A 24,971-nucleotide genomic window follows, 5' to 3' on the forward strand; every position below is an offset into this window, starting at 1 on the left:
GTGCATATGCCTGTCTTCTCTAAGAGACTGAGACAGGGCAGTCTTAGTCATCTTTCATCTCCAGTGATCAGTCCTGTCTGACACAGCAAAGGCACTAAATAAATGCTACTGAATGAATGAACTGATCAAATTACAGAGCCCCTAATCATCGAGGTGCTAATGCCATCTACGAGCTCTCTATGGAATCTGCAGAAAGCCATATGCTGTTGCATTTTCTCTATAGATACATACAAAATAACCCAACAGCTCCACTTTATAAAAGCCTGTTCCATGTGTTCAATTGTATGCCATTACATGCCACTGGCATTGGTTATGTTCACATTTAACTCACCAGTTGGATAGGTCGTATTGACATGATTATATTATTTGATCCTCCCCAGTCAAAAAAGCATTTGTATTTCCCTTTCTCTAAAATGTATTGTTCTCCACAGAAGAACTTCTGCTGGTAGGCAACCCATCTAGCAAGATAAAAAGTAAAAAGAACTGAGGTGACACAGAATCGAGCAACCAATAATTTTAAACACCAAAGAAGCTCTAGGTTCTCAGAATAGGAGACAACTTACACGCCACTTTTAACGTGAATGGATCTTGTTTCACTGCCAAAACCCATTTCTTCTAAGTCAGAAATTTCCTGATTTGTAATGTCAATAAACTTCCCACTTTCTAGGTCAGATTCAAACAGTGTGATAGAAGATTCTATGAAATTCTAAAAGGAGGAAGAGGAAAGTTTAGGAGAACAATGGTATTTTGTTTTATGGATTGCTGTATTTTAGCAATTTTCACATACTTGTGGGATAATTTTCACACAAATAAATCCAGGAAGAATTTTAAATGGCACTGAAAACAATTTTAATAGTCACTACTCCGATATACTTTAAAGAAAAACATAAGTCTGAATTTACTTTAATCAGGAAAACACATTTTTATGAAATTGGAAATTAGTCAACAGTTAGTAAATTGCCAGGACTTACAGACTATCATATATAACACTAATTGTAAAGGAAACTAAAGTCTCACTTGTGCCTAAAAAGCAAAAGCCATATGAACCAGAAAGTAAACACACAATGTACTGTGGGCATTGTGGGAGAGGATTTTATGAGCTTAAATGTAACAGAAAAAATAAAATCTGCTTGACAAAAAAATTGTTTTTTAAAAATTAAAATCAGAGGACATCTCCGTATAGTCAGACGGCATATTTAAAACAAAAATAACAGAAAAATTCTAAGACCCAACTTGACAATCAGCAAAAGGCACCCATAATTCACAAAAAAGATTAATGTTAAAAACAAACAAATGTATAATTTCACTAGTAAAAATAAAGAAATTCAAGTTAAAACAGATACAATTTCACTTTTTAAGTTAAGAAAGATCTAAAAACCCAGTTTTACCAGGGAACATTCCTGGTGGAAATATAAATTTTACAGCTACTTTAGAAAATAATTTAGATATATATTTAAAAGACTGAAATTGTTTACATTCTTTGAGTCTGAAATTCCTTTTTTCTTAAGTTTCCTAAAACTAAATGATAGCCAATTTATATGCAAAGATGAATTATTTATCATAGTGAAAAGCTGTAAAAAGTGTAAATGTCCAAAAGATTTACAAACATAAACCTTTATGCATCCACTGCTTGATGGAATAAATACAACTAAGCAGAGTTTTTAACAAGCTAACAGTTAAAAATTATATCATACACTTACTACTGGCCAGGAGCTTTACATGCCTTATTTCCAATGTGATTATATTACTATCACTCCCATTTTACAGCTAACAAAATTGAGTAATTTGCCTGATATAACACAGCTACTGAGTGGCAGAGATTGGATTTGAGTCCAAATCTGTCTACTTGTCTACTCTAAACTCTTAATCACCGTCAGATATAAATGTAAGGATGAAACAGTAGGACAAAAATGAAAACTTATAAACTTGGTAAGATTACAAGTTGTCAAAAAACCCCCAACTTCCATCAAAAAAAGACTAGAAGAAAAAAAAAAAAACACCAAGAGTGGTTATCTTTGGGTCCAGAAGTTGAACAATTTTACCCTATATTTTTTTCAAAACTTTATAATATGTATATTTTTAAATGGAAAATACAGAATGCATTAAAAAATGAAAAAACAAAACAAAAGGGACTTCCCTGGTGGTCCAGTGGCTAAAACTTTGCACTCCCAATGCAGGGGGCCCCGGTTCAATCCCTGGTCAGGGAACTAGATCCTGCATGCCCCAACTAAGATTCCCACGTGCTGCAGCTAAAGATCCCGCGTGCTGTAACTAAAGACCGGGCACAGCCAAGTAAATAAATAAGTAAATATTTTTTTTTAAAAACCAAAAAACAAAGACTCTTCCTTTCTGTCTACTATTTCATTGTTTGTAACTCAAGTCTTAGACCTATGGAAAAATGTTATCAGCTTCTATACATCTCAAACACTATCGAATTTCTCATTATGATTATTATTATTATAAATATTATCTAAGATTTCTAGTATAACCATTCATTTTACATGAACAAGCAAAACAGTGTCCAATAAAAACAAAGCACCTATGAGGAGAGAAAGAAAACACATTTAAAAAAAATTCTCTTGCCCTTACAACTTGCCAAGTTTGAAGGATTTAAAAACTGCTGACACAGCTGGGTCAAATTTCATTTGAAACTTTAAAAGATAAAGGCTTTTTACCAGAAATTTTTATTATAAAATAATTTCTAACCCATATTCGTGTTCTCAGTTCCTCCTTGAGAGTAAACATGTGGAAGCTGAGAACACCTGTCACCTTCATTACTTTTTCATGGTTCTTAAAAAAACGGGAGCAGGGTGGATTTACTCTTCATGACTCCCACCATCCCTCATTTTATTAATAGAACACTTTTCAAAATACTTGCACTTGTTATCTCTTTTGAGCTCCCTTAAACCCTTATTTTACATATATATGTGTATATATACACATATATATACATATACGTGCACATATACACACAGATGTCTATATCTATCTTGTTACAGATATAGATCTGCCATTTTCCAGATACAAATCTAGAATATACATATATTAAATCAAGGCTTCAACATCCTAGAAGAGATTTGCCTTAAGGCCTCCAGGACAAGCCTCCCCAATGACATTTTACAGCCTGGGCGCCGCATCAACAAACCTGGTTATATTGACAACATAAACTTCCATCATCCAAGGAACATGAACATGCCTCCGTTTCTTGCAACCTGAAAGTGTGTAAATAGCTCCAGGCGGCTGTGAGAATACAATGCGGTAATGATAACTGAAGGCGCCCATCTGGGTCCTGGTCAGGAAATGGTATCAACAGCCACCGACCAAGTCAGGCCCAATGACAATGGGCAGGTCTTCAGCAGCTCTCACACATGGACCCCTCCTCCCCTACTCTGGTGATTCTGGAACGCTGCATCTCTGCTTTTATCTCCTCTGCCCCTACAACTGTTCTCTACGCCCTGTTAGGGTTGTAGGAATTGAGTGGGGATAAGTTGACATAAACCGTGGGTCACTGCGTCACGTTGGAGTGAAACGGGACAAAGACAAAGATAATCACAGATATGTGCACATGTGCTGTGATTGTGCCTTTTCATTGAGAAATCACTTGTGTTATGGTGTCATGGACTTTACTTGAGCACTGATTTGCACAAACCCTACTGTGTGGGTCGTGGGAGAGTGGCAGCAGTGAGGAGGGTGAGCTGGGAAGCAGGCTGAAGGCACAGGCCATTTGGCAATGATGCAGCCGGGAGCTGAGCAGGGGAGGAGGGACCCACTGTCACAGGACCCAGTGCCAAGTACAAGTGCTGGCAGCACATGGGTTCACAAATAAATTTACTCATGTGGCTTGAGTTTGTGTCCTTCCTACTCTGGCTACCATTCCCAGAGATGTGGCCAAGGGCCACAGGAGACTCCTAAGTGACACTGTTCTCTTTCTTAATCTCCTGCTTTTGTTTATTCATGCCTTGTAGCTTCTGCCTTCCATCTTTTTCTAAGTATGTTTCTGAGCCAGGCTTCTGGCTTTGACCCTCTCTGCATTTTTCACTCAAACCTACCAAATATATAATATCTGATCCAGTTGACTAGTTGCCATCAATATGGTGTCCCTGCTGGTCAGAGCTCTTAACTCCAAGCCAAATCCAGTCATCTGGGGCTAAATCTCAAGGGTCACATGTAAAAAGTATGGGATAAAATATTCAAGAAAACAAAAACAAAAAAACAAAACTTCTGCCTTGCTCATGAGGTGACTGCAACAGGACACAAGTCCTGTGAGGTTACTAGGTTACTGTCATTCCAACTATAAGCACAATTACATAATATTTAAATTCATTAAATAACTTTGAAAGTCACACAGATTTAAGTGGAGCTCTGTTGCTCCAGAAGGATGAATAATGATGGAACAACCTCAAATCTGTACTCCATTTTATATTTTTAAAGCACTTAAATCCAATGAAAAATCTGGGTAGTCTAATATGGTCTCAGGTACAGTACTCCCCACTGTTAGAGCAAGCTAACGAGCCATTGCTTCAGGACCAAAAATAAGTCTTAAGGATCAGTAATTTGATTATTCTTAAATTCCATAAAATCCTTCAGCTCATTGGGCCCTGGAACTCTTACGCTACAACCCCCCGGGGTGGGCAGAGTAATACGAGACACCAGCGGAGATCTGGTGTATCCATTAATTTAGGAGACATAACAGTGTCTGCTGCATACCACCTGGTTTCAGAGATCTAAAAAGAGGCCCCAAGTCTGAAAATCATAACAAAAGCAAATCCAAAAGTTAGGCTAGTATGAAACTGAGGAAAAACAAGCATCCCAAGAAAGTTTTATAGAGGAAGCCAAGGAATAAAAATTCCTTCTTTAATCCCTGGAGTCTAAATACTGCTATATTCCTTCTGGTCCTTTTCGCTTTAGAAAATAATCAACTCCAAGTCAATATATCTGCTTGACTCATTTGGAATTAGAAACACATTTCTGGTTGTCCTCTCCAAAGCAATCCATGACGCAGATCACATTATCCCGAAGGAACATATCCAGGATCTGACCTTCGTAGATCCAGAGTGTTCCAGAGCCAGGACCTTAGAAGACTGCATTGTGTTATGCAACTTTTCTATCTGTCCTCTGTTTATTTTCTATTCTTTCAGCTTAGATCTTAAATGCAGTGCTTCACTCTTCCCAGGTTAGAGACCTCTGAGAGTCTACATGGGGAAAAGATGTCTCACATCAACTCTGCCTGCTAATCACATAGGTTGACATAGGTGACAACCCCAAGAGCTTTAAATCCTATTTCTAACAATACTGTATCATATACTTAAAATTTTCAGAGGGTAGATCTTATGTTGTATCTTATAGCACAAAAAAATTAATAATAATTATAAAGAGGGCACGAGGAAACTGAGAGGAGATGGATATGTCTATGGCCTTGATGATAGTGGTGGTTTCATGGGTGTATACTTATCCCCAAACTCCTCAGTTGTATACAAAAAATATGTACAGCTTTGTACATGTCAATCATACCTCAATAAAGTGGTTTATAAAAAAAGAACTCCTCCCCAATTATATGCTATACCTGGAGAGTGTAAAATATTTCATCTGAAAACATTTTCGTGAACATAAATTTAAATTACAAATAATCTGAAAATTATGTAAATAATTATTTATTATACATGTGTATTAGTCTGCAGAGTAACTATATATTTATAGCTACAAATGCAATGCTAATAATCCTTTGGCTGAATGAGATTCCAGCTTTCTACTCTTGAAGTGCTTAAATTTTTTACTCTAATCATTCAAACAAAGGAAAATGGGTAATATGACATGGGCTCTAGAGTAAGACAGACTTGCCCCTCAAATCACAGCTCTACACTCGGGCACAGTACCGAACATCTTAGATCCTCAGTTTCTGTATCTATAATATGGGAATCGTGAGTCTCTATCTCTTCATTTTTGTGAAGATTAAGTGCAAGTATGCATGTAAAGCCATTAATAAGTACCTGAAAATGTTAGGATTATTATAATGAGGATTATGCTAACATCTTTACAAGGTAAACTAGTCCTAATTTTTTTTTTTTTTTTTGGTTGTATTGGGTCTTCGTTGCTGCGCGTGGGCTTTCTCTAGCTGCGGCGAGCAGGGGCTACTGTTCGTCGTGGTGCGTGGGCTTCTCATTGCGGTGGCTTCTCTTGTTGCGGAGCACGGGCTCTAGGGGCGCAGGCTTCAACAGTTGTGGCGCACGGGCTTAGTTGCTCCGCGGTCTGTGGGATCTTCCCCGACCAGGGCTTGAACCCGTGTCCCCTCCATTGGCAGGCGGATTCTTAACCACTGCGCCACCAGGGAAGCCCCACAGTCCTAATTTTTAAAAAATCTAATTTAAAAAGATTTTCTTTGAAGGAAAGTCTTACTTATTCGTACAAAAACTGTGTCATCATTTTTGTAAATACCCAAAACTTTTGTTTGCAGAGGTAATTGACATGCCAATCTCTGCTAATTTTTCCAATGTATTTTATCAGACTGTCTATATCAAATATCTCCTAAATTTTTAGCTACATAGTTATACAGTATTTTTTATTTTTACATTTTCTACTATTGGGAGAGTTCAACTAGTGAGATCTTGGGGTTTTGGTTTTTGTTTTAGTCACAGTCATCTTTGGCAGATACCATCATATTCACTGCTGAACATTTCTAGGAGCAACACTTCCACCCAACTCTTTTTTTTAAATCAGGAGGGAAATTTTTAAAAATTACTCAATACTAGGTGGAAGATGCTTTGCATCACAACCCTTAGCTTCCTCAACACGTGTGGTCACAATGACCTAAAAGAAAAAAAAGGCTGTATCGTGTTTTGTCTGGCTTGCCTTTTAGTGCTCAAGTAAGGAGTAGCTATGTAGAGAAAACCCGTGGCCCTTGTACATTAGAATTGTGAACTAAATACCTCAAAAGCTATCTATCCATTGCTCATGCAAACTCAGTGCCCAGCCTTCAGTGGACTGTGCTACATTTCTTTTCGGTAGAACCGGTTTCCAACTCACTTTCTTACTAACAAGGATCATTCATGGAAAAAAAAAAAAAGCTCTCCTGTTCCCTGTGTTTCTTCTCTCCCATTCGGGCTCCTCATGCCTGACCAGCTGAGGGTTTGCAACAGTGGTGTTGGTGGCCCCCGGCAGACAGAAACTTAAGGAACAGAGCACATAAACCCTGTGCTCATGCAAAGCCCACGTGGACCCAATAATCACCCTTCACTTCACTATCAATTCCTTCTAAAGGAGGCTTTGGAGGCCATGCCAGATAGTTTAGAGTTTATATGGGTAAAGATTATTTTGGAAATACACTGCAGTGGTATAACTCCTGAATTATGAGAAAACATGCCCCTCTGAACACACTAAAAAAGTCTCCAGAGCTGGTCAGAAAAATGAGCAACATTTGATAAGCCCTGATATCCTGCAGAACTCTCTAACATCTATCTTCTCTTCCCTGTGCCTTTATCAGCTTCCGCCTGGAGTCCTGGAACATTCTAGACCTCCTGCCTCCAGGCTTACTTACCTTCTTCACCTCATGCCAAGAAGGTCAAGAAAAAAAGTGTGAACTCCTCAACATGGCACATAAGGCCCTTCGTTATCTGGCTCTGGATTCATCTTCCCAAAGTTCTGTCTAATATCCTGATTTTGCTGCATTTCCAGAACACACCAGGTTCACTGACATGAGGGTTTCTCAACCTCAGCACTATTAGCATTTTAGGCTGATGATTCTTTGTTGTGGGGGGCTGTTCAGTGAACTGCAGGGGTTTAGCAGCTTCCCTGGCCTCTACCCGCTAGACGTCAGGAGCATGCCATACCACCCCCCACCCCAGAGTCATAACAGTCCAAAATGTCTCCAGACACTGCCAAACGCCCCCTAGGTAAAATCACCCCCAGCTGAGAACCACTGGCTTACATTTTTGCCTTTTTATATGTTAACCTCTTGCTAAAACACCTGTCTTTCCTCTTCACCCTGTCCCAAAATTTCTTCACTTGGCTAACTCTCAAACTTGAAATTTCAACTCAGCTGCCCTCTTTTCCTCTCTACTTCCAAGGGGAAGTACTTGACCTTTCTCCGGGTATCCTGAGTACTTTGTGCTTAATCCAGTCATAGTCAAACAATAGCAAACATTTATATAGGTGCTATCTACCCTATCAGACTGCCTGCTCTGCGAAGCCAGGGACTGAGTCTCTGGCCACCATATCTCCAGCACCTGACACAATACCTCTAACAAAGCAGGTGGTCAAAAACGATTATGGAATCAATGGATGAAAACCAAACATAAATATTCTATATTAATCATGGCAGTTAAGAAAGGCATGCAAGTCACATAAGCCGTTCAGTTTAATGCTCTCAGGTATTAGAAACATTTTATAATCTTATGTTCTACCAGAGGTCATATCCAGTTCTCATGGAAAGCTAAAAACAAAATAGAAAATTAAGAACAAGGAGGCTAACTCACAGCTTGTAAGTACCGGAAAGACAAGATGCAACCACTTAACGCCCCACAGGCACTACTGTCTTCAAAATCTCCTTCTTCAAGCAAGAATTGCTGGCCTTTAAAATGTTCTTTTTCATAGGCAACCCACCTAGAAATACAGAGGACATCCAACTGAGTCATTAATAAAACTGCAGTCAAGAAAGCAAGAGAGAAAATCATAATAAAGCACCTAGTTGCACATCACCATATTTTAAAAAGCAACACATTTATTTTGCTACCATTTACAAAGACAAACAAATGGTGTATGCCTCATGGATCAATAGTTTTTATAGTTTGGAGGCTTTTCCCAACAAAAGGTTAACTGTTGTAGAATTGCAACAGAGAAACTCTCATTAAATGTTTGTGGCATGACCGGATACCACATCTCAACGTGGTCGGAGAATAGTTTGCCGAGTAAAAAATAATGGAAAGCACATATAGCCAATGAGAAATATTGCAAGCCCACATTGAGATTCAAAGATAATCAGTCTTATTTTTCTGATTAAGCCCTGCTGGAACCACAGAATGATTACTATATTAAATATTTATTTAGGGTTTAAATCAAAGGAACCTGTCACCAGCTTCAGATCTGAAACACATTACAGGTGGGTTTAGCAAGCAAGAACTGGGAAACGCGACTGGGCTGGTATTAGCCCTCATGGCCTAAATATATACAAAGACTTCCGTAAATACGTATGGGTAGGAAATGTTGCTCCCACTAGTTTATCAGTGGTGATAATGGAAACTGGAAGCACTGTGGCAGTCTTTCCAGGGACACACGTTTCTTGACTTCTAAAATTATCAGTACAGAACACTGATAAACACCATTAGTCATTAGTCCTCCAGGAAACTTACCTTTATTTGGAGCAATCCATAGTAGCTAACGCAACGTGGGCATAAATGGTTCAAAACACACATTGACCTGCTTAAATCTGCCTTCAGCTGGCACTGTGTAACTAGAGTGGGACCCCCTCCAATGGGGCAGATTTCAAGGGTGACTATTTTGGGCTCCTGGGTTGGGGACCTCTGAATTCTGGAGCTTGACAAAATGAAGCCAGGTAGGGCTGACTACGATTATTGGGGAAGATACAAAAAATATTCCAAAGAACCGTTTTCATAGGGTACAAAAATAACAGTAGCCACTCAGTAATCATGAACCTGTCTCCAATTTCCTTAGTGCATATGGCAGGGAAAGGGTCCACATGAGTTGGAAAAAACATTTTATACATCTTCGTTAATTTGTAACATATAAAGAAACTAACATTATTTTATTCTTAAACTATTATGTGAAAATAAATTTCACAAGAGAACTTTCAAATTCTAAGTTTATATAAATGTGGCTATTCGAAACACGCTTTTAATACACCTGAATGGGAAAAATAATATGATATAGAAGATCTAATATTAAAGGACAGATCAGTAATTATTACATAGTGACAGTTCAAAAATCTTCTGCCCAGCTTTTCTCAATAGATTAAGTTTTGATTAGTATTCAATTTATATATCTATCTGGGATAGTTAAAAATAGATGTTATCTGAGAAAAATTAAGACGCATCAACCTCACTTTCCCTAGATTCCTCGAGACAAGACAGAGGTGAGGAAGAGTTCCTATTACTTACAGGTAAAGTTCAAAATTCCTCGAGACAAGACAGAGGTGAGGAAGAGTTCCTATTACTTACAGGTAAAGTTCAAAAGTTAAAAGTGAAAATAATGAAACAAAACAAAAAAATAGTAGAAATAGTGAAAAAATAACGAAGTCAGCTGTTCATCTTTAAATTAGGACATCACATTTTTCTCCTGCAGGTGTCGTATAAAAAATGAAAGTGTGTATACTGTTTTACCAGCCATAATATTTTGAGATTTTTATAAAATAACTGCAAATACACTTAGAAAATAACAATGCAAATCACTATATAGTTAATGATAAAACCATTCAGATACTAAAGGAAAGAAAAGGCAAAAAATATTTTATAGCAGGATTAACAAGAAGCATGTGTGTCCACAGAACAGAGAACACTGCAACTAAATACAACACTATAAAAATTTGTTTATCTAAAAGAGATGTGCTTTTCAAGCCTCTAATAAATTTTTAAAATTCAAAGATAAGGAATTAGCTGATTACTAATACGTCAGACTGAGACAGGCTGGAACCTGGGACCCTTTGCTGCAGTGCTGCAATGCTTGCACCTGAACAAACCTCTCCTGGAGCAACAAAATACAAAGAAACTATATGGGACTAAAAATAACTGAGTACATGTGCAGTTGGGGCAAATTCTGGACAAAAGATACAAAGAGACCAAAAAACCCAACTGCCACTTTTGAAGTGCCTGGAGCAAAGGCAGGGGGCTGGGGAGCAAAGGCAGGGTACTGCCCATGCCCCCTGCACACAACACCACCTAAGGGGTGGGCAAACTACCTAAGCCACCCCTCCGGCTCAACCCCTGGACACACCCTTACCCTCACCCCATATAAGGAACAAGCTCGCCACCCACTCAGGGAGTGAGCAAGCAAGGGAATCTGTTGTTTGTTCTCTCTCCCCGCTGCTACAGCGGGGGCCCCAGTGAAGCCTTGCCTGAATTTCTTGTCTGCCTCGTGTTGATTAAAGAGGCCAAGAACGCTGGTCAGTAACAAGACCAATTATGGACATGACCTACATATCTAACGCACTGCATACTCTCTTATATTTCCATTTTGGCTAGTGTGGCCATTGTTTGATTTATTGTCAGAAATTGCAAAGGTTAAGTCTCTAAATGTAGACCCTTGACTGATCTTAAACAAGTTATTTAACCTCTATGAATAAAATATTTGAGTAGCATCTTTTGCTAGAATAGCATGAACAAGTTATATGATGTTATTACTGCAAATAATAAGAGATATCGATGTTTAAATTAAAATAAACCATCATTCCAAACAATCCAACCTATCAACAGAGAGACTAACACAATGTGTCTGAAGGAATCCTAGCACTCACTGAGTTGACAATGGCAAATAAGCTATGAGGAAGGCTTCTTCTCTATGGTTTTACCTGCCAGGATACAAATACAGAGACACATCCCAGGTGCAGTCACAGATTTTCTGGGGTTCTTGCCCCAGTAACTGCCAACTGAGACTGGGATAGTAGCATGATGGTTACACTTGGGTTTGTACTTAGAAGTTCTTAGGGAGCTTTCTTAAAACAATGCAGGGCCAGAGGAGAACCAGTGTCAAGAATCCTTGACTTTGTAAACACACAATCCAGGCTACTTCTTTAATGAGGGAGGACTCACTGCCAAGATCCTCAGCACAGAAAGTCAACTAAGGTAGAATAGGGGGTAAAAATTGGGGCTCTCATTCATGTGCACAATCTGTCAAAAAATAATTTTATCTTGCAATTCTTATATTCTATATTGTGTTTAGAAATACTGTTTAAGTTTTAGACACTGTTTTCTTCATTTAATCCATCTCAAAATCTCTAATACTAACAAGAGTTCACAGGAAGCTGTCAGTAACTAGTATTTTTTCTTTCCTACATTTCAGAAGGGATGTATATTTTTAGACTAAGGTAGGTTGTTTTTGCTCTGCTTAGCACATTTTTTGTGCTGATCTTCAAAAATGGACAACTGAATCACATATTGAAAATATAACACTCACACTCCACCGATGACACGAATTGATCCAATTCCATGAAAGTCTACATCATTTTTTAAAAAATTAGGGACAGAATCTACATGTTCACTAAACTCTTTGGCCTGTCCATGGAAGTGAGGTTTTTCATAAATAATAACCTGAAAAATATGAAAGAAAATTACTTAGCATGCTCATATTTTAGAATAGATACATACTGATTTACTTAAGTGACACTAAAGGCCACAACCTGAATTAAGGGCCACTGTCCATTTTCTTCATTAATACATACTCAAAATATAGCACACTGTCTGACATTCACAAGGAATATGTAAGTCTTTACCATCATAAAGCTAAAACATCTTGATAATATGTTTCTCTCGTATCACTATACTCAAGTATGATTACATTGTTCTAGTTACCCAAATCCTAGGACCATCTCATGGAGTAAACTGTCTTATAACTGGTTCTTGAATTATCTTTCTACGTTTTTCTCTCTGTTCAAAATCTGATACAGACCTGCCTTACATTTATTTAATTTCCTCTATAAGAAATAAAAACTCTCTAGAGGTTCCAGGGCATAATGACAAATTATCTACTGGTTTGAGAAAACATGCTGTTTCTTGTAGCACTGCTTGTATGGTCACTACTAATCATTGAGAAGAATTAGATATGCAAATTCCTGAATTTAAATACAAAACTTCCTAAAAGTTTGAAATGATTGAAAGAATTTTGGTATTTTTCTTGGATATTTGGTTCAAACGGGGGAGGAGGGAATGTAGTAGGAAACAGATTTCTAGCATTTCATTTACTTCAAACTTGTATTGGTACAAGTGCTTCTCTTCTACCATTCTGATGCTCTGACTTCCCAAACACAAGCTGCCCTTAGTACAGGAAAGTGAGAAGAGTGATAACAGCGCTCATCTATTCACACTCTTACCACCTGGTCCTACTTATGGCTAATGGCATAATTTGTGTACAATTGGCAAATAAGACCCATGCTTAGACACACTGAACCAGCAAGTTATAGCTTCTTTATTAAAAAAAAAAAAAACTGAGAACATTACACAGACTGAAAAAAATATGTAGTACTGCTCCTGCTGTTTTCTATGTATTAAATTTTCAGAGTGTTTATTGGAAGTGATGAAGTATTATTTGGGTTTAATACATGCTACACATGCTGAACACATTCAAACTAAGTAAGAAGCAATAATTCTTTGATGAGTAAGTCATAAGCCAACACCTAACAACTTGAAAATTGTGACTATCTAGGATAGCTATTCCTTTCACACACCTCTACAACCTGTCAGACTCCCAGCCTGTCGCACCTGAAGTTCTCATTCAGCAGACAAGGAGATTGAGACATCACTCAGGGAGTGTCACAACTGTGTCACAACTAATTCTGCATCTATTACGTCACTGGTTCGAAACCTTGGCTGCATGTTAGAATCACCTAAGAAACTTTGAAAAATTTTAACCACACCCCAGACCAAAAAAGTATCTCTTCCAGTGGAACCCAGGCATAAGTATTTTTTTAAAACTCACATATGTATGATTCCAACATACAGCCAAGGTGTATTAGAGACAGTCAGATACTAAGTTTTAAAAAACTCCGTCTATGTGATTGAGAGAACGGTAGTCAATTCCACAAATTAGGAAGCCCAGAAATGGGGAAGCCGGAGGAGTTGTGCCTTGTTTTGGAGGAGAGGAGGATGAATTCCTGTCTCCCTGCCTGTCTCTGGAAATGCTGTAACTTAATTAAACAGAGGTTTTCTTCCTATCTCTCTTTACAATCATTTTATAATTCCATTTCTTTTCCTTTCCCGAAACGTACTTAATCCTGGCATTACTACTACCCCAGGTTTCATTGCCTCTACCGTTCCCTTCAGATACTCATACTTTCAAACTGACATCACCTGATAGGAGCTGCCTGCATCTCCTTCCGATCATCCTTCATCTCCGTCCTCAGCATCACTCCCAAATGCCTGCCAGGTATTTCCACTTGAATGTCTAGCTATCACCTCAACCACTCCACAAAACAAATATCAAACCTGTCATCTTTCCACCCTGTTAGGAGGTACTTATTGGGTCTGACTAGGTTGTCAGAACAGACCTCCACCTTTGCATACTGAGCCCTCTCCTCATTCAAGCCTGGGCTCTCAGCAACCACTGTGTGCAGTCACTTCCCACCACCCCAATATGCATTAGCTAGCTATTATTAGCATACATTCAGGTAATCATTTTTTTTATTTTAATAGTCCAAAATACTTAAAGATTAATACTCAAACTTTTTAGCCTGCTACCAAAGTGTGTTTAAGACTCACCTTTAAGTTCATAGGCATTTCCACTTTCAGTCCACCCTTAAGATGACAAGAAATTTTAATATTAGACATATACATATTTAAAATACTCAAAAGTAACTAAGTGATGTATGTAGGTTATATAAAAATCTGATTAGTGAAGATTACATACCAAATTTAAGTTGTGTATTTTAAAATTTTTAAATTTAAGTAGAGAACTCTACAGTGGTCAAAATCAAGTCAGACTACTCTACATCAGTGTAGATGGGGTAAGAAATCTTAAAAGATACTTCCCACAGTATAACCACTACAAGGCAGGAAACCAAACTTTAGTGCTTAAGTACATGTGACCCATTGAAGATTTAATCCCACAGCAGAATGTCTCAGAACAGTGGAGTTGTTAGTAGATTTAAAACTTTCATTTGGCAGAGTAGATTTCTAAACCACTTAATACTAAATTTCTTCTCTACAATTGCTTGGGCTTTCTACATTAAAGAGAGCACTTCCTCTTCCAAGTTTTATCAACACTTCGTATCACATTTACTATCTTTGTGACCACATGGATGTAGAGCATAAAAGCTAACCCACTCCCCACAAAAGCTCTAGTTTATAATTTCCGTGTTTCCAGTGCTACTCCACACTGTGATATTCCTTAAAATTTCTCAGTTTTTCCTGTTTTTTTTTTAAAGGCACAGCACAACCATAATGGTTTATCACATAGTACCATTTAATTGAAGTTTGCCCCTCAAGTAAAAATGTTTGCAACAAAATAAATCATTAATGCAGGCATTTATTACTTTTAAGAAAGCAACCATTGACAGAACTGCCCATTTATTATTAATGCAGAACTTATCATTCATTACTGCAATGGAAGAGTATAATTTACAACAAGCAATTTTCTAATAAGCATCAAAAAAACAAATTCAGAACTTTTTAAAGTATGCAAAATTTCACAGAATACTACTATAAGGAAACTGCTTGTATTGTGATAAATTTAGCACAAAGTAAATTCAGACATCTGTCTTCTAGAAAACATTAAAATATTTTCACACACACTGAAAGAAACAGAAAAACATGTATGAATAGTTTGCCCATTCAGTAGTATACATATACATTTCTCAAGACCGAGATGCATGACCAATCATCAGAGCTATCTTAATTCTGAATTCATGGACACTTGGGAAAATGCTTCTTTTTAAATCTGCTTACCATTTGAAGTGGATGCAACGATTTCATTTCTGCTGCAGAAATCTCAAAGAGGCCATGGTCTTCCTCCAAAACTGTAGCTTGCCCCTTGAAATTAATATCCGGGTAGGCAAGCCAACTAAGTAAGAAATGAATGGTTGGTTAAAGTATAATAGGAATACCTTAATCTGGTTCTGTAAGAGTTGAAAGTTTAAAAAAAAAAAAAAAAAGCTACAAAAAGTAAAAGAAACCTCTGTCACAGAATTACACTAGTAAAACACATTCAAAGTGACATTGCCAGACAGCATATGACAATGAGTTAACAAGTTGTTAAGTACTTACATTCAGATACTATCCTAAGTTTATTATATGTTTTCCAAGCACTGGCATTGCTTTCCTTAGAATTTTCCAATATTTAAAAGGTGTGAAACCTTTAATTCAATTAGGATGTAACTGAAAAATAAAAACCATTCCACTATATTCCTTTCTTTTTTAAACTAGGACAATAAGAGGTAGGGATTCCACTAAGCATTTTATACCTTTGACCCACAGTTTTAGAATCAATATCAGTTCTTGGGCTGCCTCAGGAACAGTATTTGAAATAAGATTCCTAAAAGACCCATTTAGCAACCAGCTAAACTTGATAATTACAGACATTTCTCAGGATCGGGTCAATTACTGGGTCTGCCCAACAGTTCTAACCTACACTTGGGGGAGATGAAGAAAGATGTCCAACAGTGACCCCCAAATTCAACACTAACCATCTCCAGAGCAGATGAAAATGCTGAAAGAGAGAAGAAGGATCCATGTTGAACCAGGCATCACAAAATTTATGATTTAAGCCAATCTGGGACTGAATTAAGATTGAATTTAGATCCATAGTCCTGAAGATATCTTTGGAATCAGAAAGGCCTAGTATCAAATCTAACGCTTACCAGCTGGTAGCCTGGGACAAGCCACTTAATTTCCTCATTTATGACATGAGGGTAGCTCTACCTGTCTTCCAGGAATAGAGGAGTAATAAAAAAAAGTGCCATGTCCCTGGTCCTACGAAGGCCCTCAATAACTATCAGCACTGAGACACTCTACAAATAGCTCAGGCTCCAGAATTTTAGGCCAGGGACATGTATTTATTTCTCAGTCCCACAGTCTGGTGGATGAAAAGACAATGGATGCATCTATCAAGAACTCCGTCTGAGAATCTGTATCTGCTCCTGTTGAGTCATATATCAAAGACTTAATTGGATCCGAAAAAAGACAGAATCTGTTTTAATCCCTGCAAAAGTCTTTCTTGGGTATCCAAAAGTATAAACAGTAAAATTAACTAAAACTTCAGAAATGTGTATGTCACCAGTTGAAACATTAAACACAAAGTTAACTTTGGTAACCAGCAATCACTGTAATAAAGAGAAACGGATACGTACACTCCTGACTTCACAGTAAAAGACACAGATTTGGGGATATTCAGCTCTTCCAAATTGGGGACTGCTCGCTGTAGGTAGATAGGACAACATGCTGGGTCAGACTGTGGGCAAAGTTCTATCTCTGGAATGCTGTAATCCTGAAAAAAAAATTGGCTTTGAAATATCTAGAGACACACACTCCAGTATTCTCAACACCCTGGACATGCAGTTACAATTATTCTCATTGTTCAGTTGAATTTCTATCCAAAAACAGCCTAAAGGAAGTACTGTTTCTCCTTACCAGTCTGTTAAAATAAATTTTTCTAAGGAGTTACGTTGATAACATGAAAATTATAAATATTATTGATTGAAAAAGTATTACTCCAAGTCTCTCTACTTTGTTTTTAAACGTCTTGCTCCATTAACCAAGGTTCCGATTTACCAAACTATCTGAGTGCCAAGAGTCTGTAAGCCTTCCTTCTTAGAAGCCTAACAAAGCCATAGGGAGGAAGGGAGTTAAATAAAAGCTGATCTCATGGGGAACATAAAAAATAAATAACAGAGAGGCACTGCTCCCTCAGCATGTTATCCAATTTACATTGACAAAAGAAATAGGAATTAGAGGTGAGGGTAAAGGAAATGTTTTCCTACTTGTGGTATTTATTTTCTTTAGTACAAGTTGGTTTGAAGAAGAAAGGCATTATGAAATTTGAGCCTATACTCTGTCACACATCCACTGTCACCATGTCCTGTCAAACTTTCCTTTAAAATTTCTACTGTCAAGGTTCTTCATCAAGGCCAAGACTTTGATTATGGGCCTAGACCACCAGTCGACTAAGCTTACTCTTTATACAGCTGGGCTTGTGAGAACACCACTTCCCTCATCATACTCCTTGGCTCAAGACCCAAGCATTTCAAATTTATATTTCTGTTTTCCTTTCTATAATATGGCAACAACCCAGTGAGCTATACTAACTCCCCACAACTCTTCAGTCATACTGGTATCCATACTACCTCTGCTTCTGGCCTCTCTAAGCTTTGTAAATGTTTCCCTTATTGTAACTAAAGACAAAATTTTCTGTATTACTACTTACAAAAATCTTTTCTTAAATTTTATCGGAATATAGTTGATTTACAATCTTGTGTTAGTTCAAGGTGTATAGCATAGTGATTGTTATATATATATATATATATATATATATATATATATTCATTCATTCTTTTTCAGATTCTTTTCCCACATAGGTTATTACAGAATACTGAGTGGAGTTCCTTGTGCTACACAGTAGGTCCCTGTTGGTTACCTATTTTATATACAGTAGTATGTATGATAATCCCAAGCTCCTAATTTATCCCTCCCAGCCACGTTTCCCCTTTGCAAACCATAAGTTTGTTTTCGGTAGTCAAGTCCTAACTTTAAAAAGAGCTGGGACGAAGTGAGAGAGTGGCATGGACTTATATATACTACCAAATGTGAAATAGATAGCTAGTGGGAAGCAGCCGCATAGCACAGGGAGATCAGCTCGGTGTTTTGTGACCACCTAGAGGGGTGGGATAGGGAGGATGGGAGGGAGACGAAAGAGGGAGGAGATATGGGGATATATGTATATGTATAGCTGATTCACTTCGCTATACAGCAGAAACTAACACACCATTGGAAAGCAATTATATTCCAATAAAGATGTTAAAAAAAATAATTAAAAAAATTTAAAAAAAGAATAATGGGAGAGACCCCCCCCAAAAATAAATTAATTTAAAAAAATACCTTATCATTTCTTAAAGAATCAAAACCACAATTATTTTTCTCTTCTCTAAAACTACAGATGTGCTTCTGTCTGAACACACAATCTATCTCAGTAATCATGAGTGTTTAATTACAAAACTCAAGTTTCAGTAGCGTTAATTCTTATCCCAGACATCGTGAAATTCAAATGATTGTGCTTTAATGAAATAGGTAAATGCAATAACAATTAGAGGTGACATTTATTAGACTAAACAATTATATTTTTATTATAATCTGCTTTGCAATTTTAAAACTGCAATTTTCTGATTTTTTAATCTTTCTTCAACCTGAGTTCTCTTATTAATCATTCTTATTAATATGTAAAAGCAAGCAAATTGATACATCTTGTTTTCAGAAAGTTAGTTCTAAAATGCAATATGGTAAAAAGGTATAACCTAAAATATCCTTTAAAGTATAAAAGGTATATTTCCTTCTAAAGTTTCATTTAAAAAATAGCCAGAAATCTCCAGAAGTCACCTGCCAATCTTCAAGACTCTTGTTTGCTATTAAAAATAGAGCTCTAGTAACATTATTTAAAATGCTGCCATACTAATGTTCCCCCAGGGATCTGAGGTACAGTAACAGAATACATAACTAAGTGTCTCACACAAATAAGTTTCCTCTGCATTGTGTTATACAAACAATGTTTGGGTGGTGTATTTTAAAAGGGAAAAAGCTAAGAGGCATAAGTCTACCACAACACAGAAGGAAACAGATAATGGAAAAAGCATAATGATGGCTAAAAAATTGAAAATAAAAATAAGAATGCTTATGTTCTCAACTATCTTTACTAGAGGACAAATTTTTTTCTCTAGTTGACTGAAAAAGATTTCACTGATAAGTTCTATTTTCTCCATGGTGGCTACTCACAGAAGTAATGTCTTTTGCAAGATTTGTATAATTCTTGACAGACCAAGGCAGTAAACACTAGCAACTGAAGGGCGCCTTATAGTAACCTAGCAACAATAAGCAGTTTACTCTTAGTAGAATTTATATGGCTTCCTCCCAGACTTTTCTAGTCATGATATACTTTATAATATCTTGGTGAAATCTACAAGCTTAGACTATTAAAGCAACTAGTAGGAATGAAGACAAAGCTATAGGAGAGAAACAGGGTGGGAATGAATTACAGAAACAGTAAGAAAAACTTGCCTCCACCTTACATGAAATACCTTCAGTCCCTGATCTAACAACAGATCTCTCTCTTCTCAGCTCATTAATGAGGGCACAACCTAAGTAACTTCTGAAAGAAGGAAACGTCACTCTTTGAAAATAAATATTAAATGCATAATAAACAGAGTAATGCGCAATATTCCTTTTTTCTATTTGAGAAAAGAAAGCACTTGACTCAAGACTCACTGCACTGCTACCCCACCTCCAATTATTTCCACTGGGGGCAAAGATGACCCTTGAGCAGAATCTACAACTGCTGATGACTGATGGTATCTTCTGTTACTTGCTCTATCTATTCATGGCAAAACAAAGACATCATGAAAGTATTTTCTTTAAAGAACATTAGAAGTTTGACTACTCAGATTAGAGCCACTAGAAGATGATGAAACAAGATAAAGCTGGCATAGGCCTAGGTGAATTTGGAATGGCTGCCATGAAAATGAAGCTTTCGATAGGCAGAATTTTGACAAGGTGGGAGAAAGGAAGCAGTTTGATGCCTGACTCTTGCTTTGTAAAATATTTAGAACAATGCTAATGCTTTTTCCATTCAATGCTCAATAGTTTTATTTTCCTTCCTCACTAAAAGTTGCTAGCATGTCCAAGACAAGTGGGCACTAACACTGCAATTTAAAAAATGACTCCACAAACAAACAGTGGAAGAAGAAAAAAATGCAAGTATGACTTATTCTTTCTTATAATATATCGAAGCAAATGGAGGAAGTGCAAATACCCATTTATATACCCAGGCTCAACAGATTGAATTTTTGTTTGATTTTATTGTTGTTTGATTCTGGGTGGAGGTTGCTGCTTACAATACTTTATTCATCTTTCTTTTTTTTTTTCCCCCACTAGGCCTGGCACAGTGCCTGACATTCACAAGGCAGGCACAAAACCACACATTATTTAAACCTTAGAAGATTCCACCTACAAACTAATTATCTGTTTCAAGGAATTTCTAGTGAGTTAGCTAATTATGTGAGCACTCAAATGCTGCTTGCTGAGCTGAACTGCTTGCGATTAGATTTTTCAATGAAAACGAACACTGCCCTCTATGTTGTAGCCATCAATCTCCCTGAAGTACCAGCAAGCCACCAACATTCACCTCAGTATCTGACACATGTGGCTCTGCTAGGGACTCCCTCACATCCCCCGTGCTGCCTAACTCCTGTTCACTCTGTCAAGATGCCAATCAGGTACCACCTCCTCCGGGTGAGGTACCTCTTCTTCGAGCACCTGTAGGGCCCTACATAGTACTTCTCACATCATATGGTCATGTGATTCAGCTGTCTCTGACCTAGACTCTGAGCAATCTGAAGTAAAAGACCGTACATCACTTGTATTTCTATTCCCAGTGCCTATCACAGTATTGGGTCCAAAAGAAGACGCAAACATTTGTTAGGCACAGGTTTGTTTAACAGTTTTGCAGAAGGTATTAATTCATGCAGACACCCCTTTATGATAATATGAGTTTTCCTGTATGCTCTCTTATTTTTCTGTATGCTATCTGCAACTATCAAGGGTTAAATAATGTTGATTCAAGTCATCATGATAGGGTCCACTCCAATTTAGACATTTTTAGCATATAAATGGAATCTCCATAATTTGAAAAATATATATGTCCACGACTGTCACAGGAGTAACTGCGCTAAATCACGTACTACATTACTGCTGAAGGAACTCTTAAGAACACATGGGAGAATTCTGTCATTATCACTAACTCACCCCTCCTTTAAACCACCAAGGCACTTCCCACAAAATGTTTCATTATATGGCAAGACCTTCCTCATCTTAGTATTAAATAATATTTTCTAAACAGAAAATAAAAAAGCAACACTTTTTCGCTTCCTCTCCCCGTCCTTCCTTCTCTAATTTCTTCTAACACTTGTCTTTCTCCCCCTTTCTCATAAACACCACACACTCACACACACACACACACACACACACACACACACACACACAGCTACAATGAGTAGAAATCTACCACTAGAAAAAGATATATTTGGACATATCTTATCCTAAAGATGTCTAGATGGTATACTCCTACTACTATTAAAAATACATATATATATTACGACATGTAACATGTTATGTGCCAGATTACATGTAATATTTTAAATTTTCATTCACTTAACACTTTATACATATCTGGTCAAAAAATTATCAATATGATAATGAAGATTAATAAAATTAGCACAAATATTAGCAACCATTTATAAGCATTGCTGGACCAAAGTACAGCTTTACTACATGACAAACAAAACAAAATAAAAAATAGGGATAAAATCAACTGTTCCATTACCTTTAAGACACGTTTGATAGACCCCAATACAAAGTTTCTTTGTGGATGCTTTCTGTTCTGAAGGATCCAGTCACGATTTAACACCTTTTCCCCTTCTTCTAGTACACATTTCTGACCTTGGAAATGTGGTTTCTCATATAAAATCCAGCTGAACAAATATGAAAGCATGATCAGTTATAATTAATTTTCTAAGAAATGAGGCATAAAACAAATGATACTTATAATTCACAGACCATCTTCTCTACTTAAATTTTAATATCTGGGCTATTTTCCACTACTAGCATATAATCCTATTTTGAAACAATGATAAATACGCTAATGTAAGGATAGGCAAAGAGTGAAGAATAAAAGTGCACAGAACTTGGAAGTAATACTTCCTGAACACAGCACCACAGTCTATGCCTGTGCCTATATTTATGTATACATACACTTTACAGATGCTGTATACACATTTACATTAAAAACAATAGCTTAACAATTCCAAATTCCACTTCTACCCTAATTTTCCTGTCACTGGACAATAGAGCACATGTGTCTCATTTTATAACATGAAGATACACTACACCACACTGCTTTAACGTGACTACTGACCAGTGGGTAATGCAAACACTGGACAAAGAAACTCTGGCCCCTACATGTCCAGGGGACATGGTCCATAATAACAAATGAGGTTTTCCATCATTTTTACACCATACAAAGAATCTTTCACTTCTTGAGCATATCAGTGATACAAATGACTTTTTAAAAATTTATTTTATTTATTTATTTTTGGCTGCGTTGGGTCTTTGCTGCTGTGCGTGGGCTTTCTCTAACTGCGGAGAGTGAGGGCTACTCTTCATTGCGATGCGCGGGCTTCTCATTGCGGTGGCTTCTCTTGTTGTGGAGCACGGGCTCTAAGTGCACGGGTTTCAGTTGTTGTGGTATGCATGCTCAGCAGTTATGGCTTGTAGGCTCTGGAGTGCAGGCTCAGTAGTTGTGGTGCACGGGCTTAGTTGCTCCACTGCATGTGGGATCTTCCCAGACCAGGGCTCGAACCCGTGTCCCCTGAACTGGCAGGCGGATTCTTAACCACTGTGCCACCATGGAAGCCTGATACAAATGACTTTAAGCATGTGGCCTTCACATTCCTTAGTATCCCACAAATTTTGAACTCATTTTCAAAGCTATGCTTCATTCAATTGAAGCCTTCAACTAAACTTGCCAAATCTATCCTGCTAATAATGCAGTTACAAAATGGTACATCATGATTATATATACTGTATATATTAGGACTTACTACTTACTGCAGGCTGTAAGTACTAAAAACAACCTATATTTTCTGTCACAGTAAATAAAGAGAACAATTAAGTTATAAAATACAAATAACGTTTCAAACAGTTATTCTAGAGGAAAAGGAATGTGACCTCAATACAAAAAACATAAAGCATAAACAGCAAGAAAACACTTAATTTAGGGGGAAAATGCTATAAATTTTAAGAGATCTCTTACCAGCCCCTTACAACTTTTATCAGTACCCCATTCGGAAAGGACCAAGATGTAGCATCGGGAATATTACAGTAGATCTCTTGTTTATATTTACTTCCATGGAGATCATAGATAACCATCTGCAACACACAGTAAGTAGGCACAATAACTAATTTTAAGAATGCATTTAAAATTCCAAAATGTCCTAGAATGTAGAAAATAAAACATCCTAAATATATAAAAGTAAACATCACTTTAGATGCTAAATCCTGGAGTAAAACAATCATGTTCTAAGTCAGTTAAAAGTACCTACTTTAAACTCCCAAACGTAAAAGTAACCTTACTTCTTATATTTTATTTTAGTCTACCTAAGAAACTTATGCTTACCTTCCCAGGTCTTGGGTTACACTTCAGAGTTTGTTTGTCAACATTCTGAAATAATAAAAGTGGAAGAAGTAAGCCGTAAGAAACATAAACAGAAAGATATACAGTTCACTTTCTTAGCGGTCACAGATCCAATTTATCGCATATTTATTTAGTGAGCACCATTACAAGGTGCACCTCTAGGTACCATAAGGGATATAAAGGTAAACACAAAGGAAAATAAAGCTTTGTCTCTGCCCTCAAGAAGCTTATAGCTTAGAAAGGGGAAACAGAGGATCACATTCCCATGTCTCTTCTGGGTGGGGGATTAAGTTAAACCTCAGGTAAAATACAGTCAAAACGCCAAGTTATGGAAGCCAAGAGAAATGGCACCAGCACGGAGGTGAGGTGATGGCAGAAGAGGTTCCCAAGAGGCTGGTGTGAGGAAGTGGTGTGGGGCAGACCTCGAAAAACAGGACTTCAGTAAGTGAAAAAATGTGGCGGGTTGGTGTGGAGGTAGTAAAGAAAAAAATTCCAGGAAGAGACCATCTTGAGAAAAAGTGCAGACATCTTACAGGGCGTGGAACCAGCGCACAAAGAGACAACGCTGAGCAAACAAGACTTGGGGACCTCGTCACAGAGTGAAGAGGTTGCACTTGACTTAGAAGGAAATCGGCAACCGTTAAAGAAACATTTCTTCAAATACCAAGCTTTCTTTTAAAAGGACCTTGCCTTGCAAGCTATTGGTTGGTATTCAAGTATTAGTACTTGCTACTAAGGGTATTCAAAGTACAGATACAGTCCTTGGGAATCCTAGAGAAAGTTCCATGATCTTGGAATGTCAGAAAGGACTGTCCTGAGACTTCCCTGGTGGCGCAGTGGTTAAGAATCCGCCTGCCAATGCAGGGGAC

The 24,971-nt window shown here is 37.4% G+C and overlaps 1 protein-coding gene across 3 annotated transcripts in view; it reads right to left on the minus strand.

Moving 5' to 3' along the window:
• The window catches only part of CRYBG3 (crystallin beta-gamma domain containing 3), a 113,751-nt gene that overhangs the window by 43,745 nt on the left and 45,035 nt on the right, over positions 1 to 24,971 (minus strand). For all 3 annotated transcript variants that reach the window (XR_009008101.1, XM_057544991.1, XM_057544992.1), the window contains 10 exons: positions 24,085 to 24,129; positions 23,722 to 23,837; positions 22,234 to 22,381; positions 17,000 to 17,136; positions 15,600 to 15,714; positions 14,415 to 14,450; positions 12,118 to 12,251; positions 8,469 to 8,595; positions 564 to 706; positions 332 to 458 (listed from right to left, as the gene is read on the minus strand). Coding sequence is in view for 2 of the 3 variants with exons in the window: in XM_057544991.1 (XP_057400974.1) it covers positions 332 to 458; positions 564 to 706; positions 8,469 to 8,595; positions 12,118 to 12,251; positions 14,415 to 14,450; positions 15,600 to 15,714; positions 17,000 to 17,136; positions 22,234 to 22,381; positions 23,722 to 23,837; positions 24,085 to 24,129 (1,128 nt within the window). In the remaining variant the exon portion in view is untranslated. The remainder of the gene's footprint in view (positions 1 to 331; positions 459 to 563; positions 707 to 8,468; positions 8,596 to 12,117; positions 12,252 to 14,414; positions 14,451 to 15,599; positions 15,715 to 16,999; positions 17,137 to 22,233; positions 22,382 to 23,721; positions 23,838 to 24,084; positions 24,130 to 24,971) is intronic.

Source organism: Balaenoptera acutorostrata, chromosome 4, assembly GCF_949987535.1.
Source record: "Balaenoptera acutorostrata chromosome 4, mBalAcu1.1, whole genome shotgun sequence".
Classification (NCBI taxonomy): Eukaryota; Metazoa; Chordata; class Mammalia; order Artiodactyla; family Balaenopteridae; genus Balaenoptera; species Balaenoptera acutorostrata.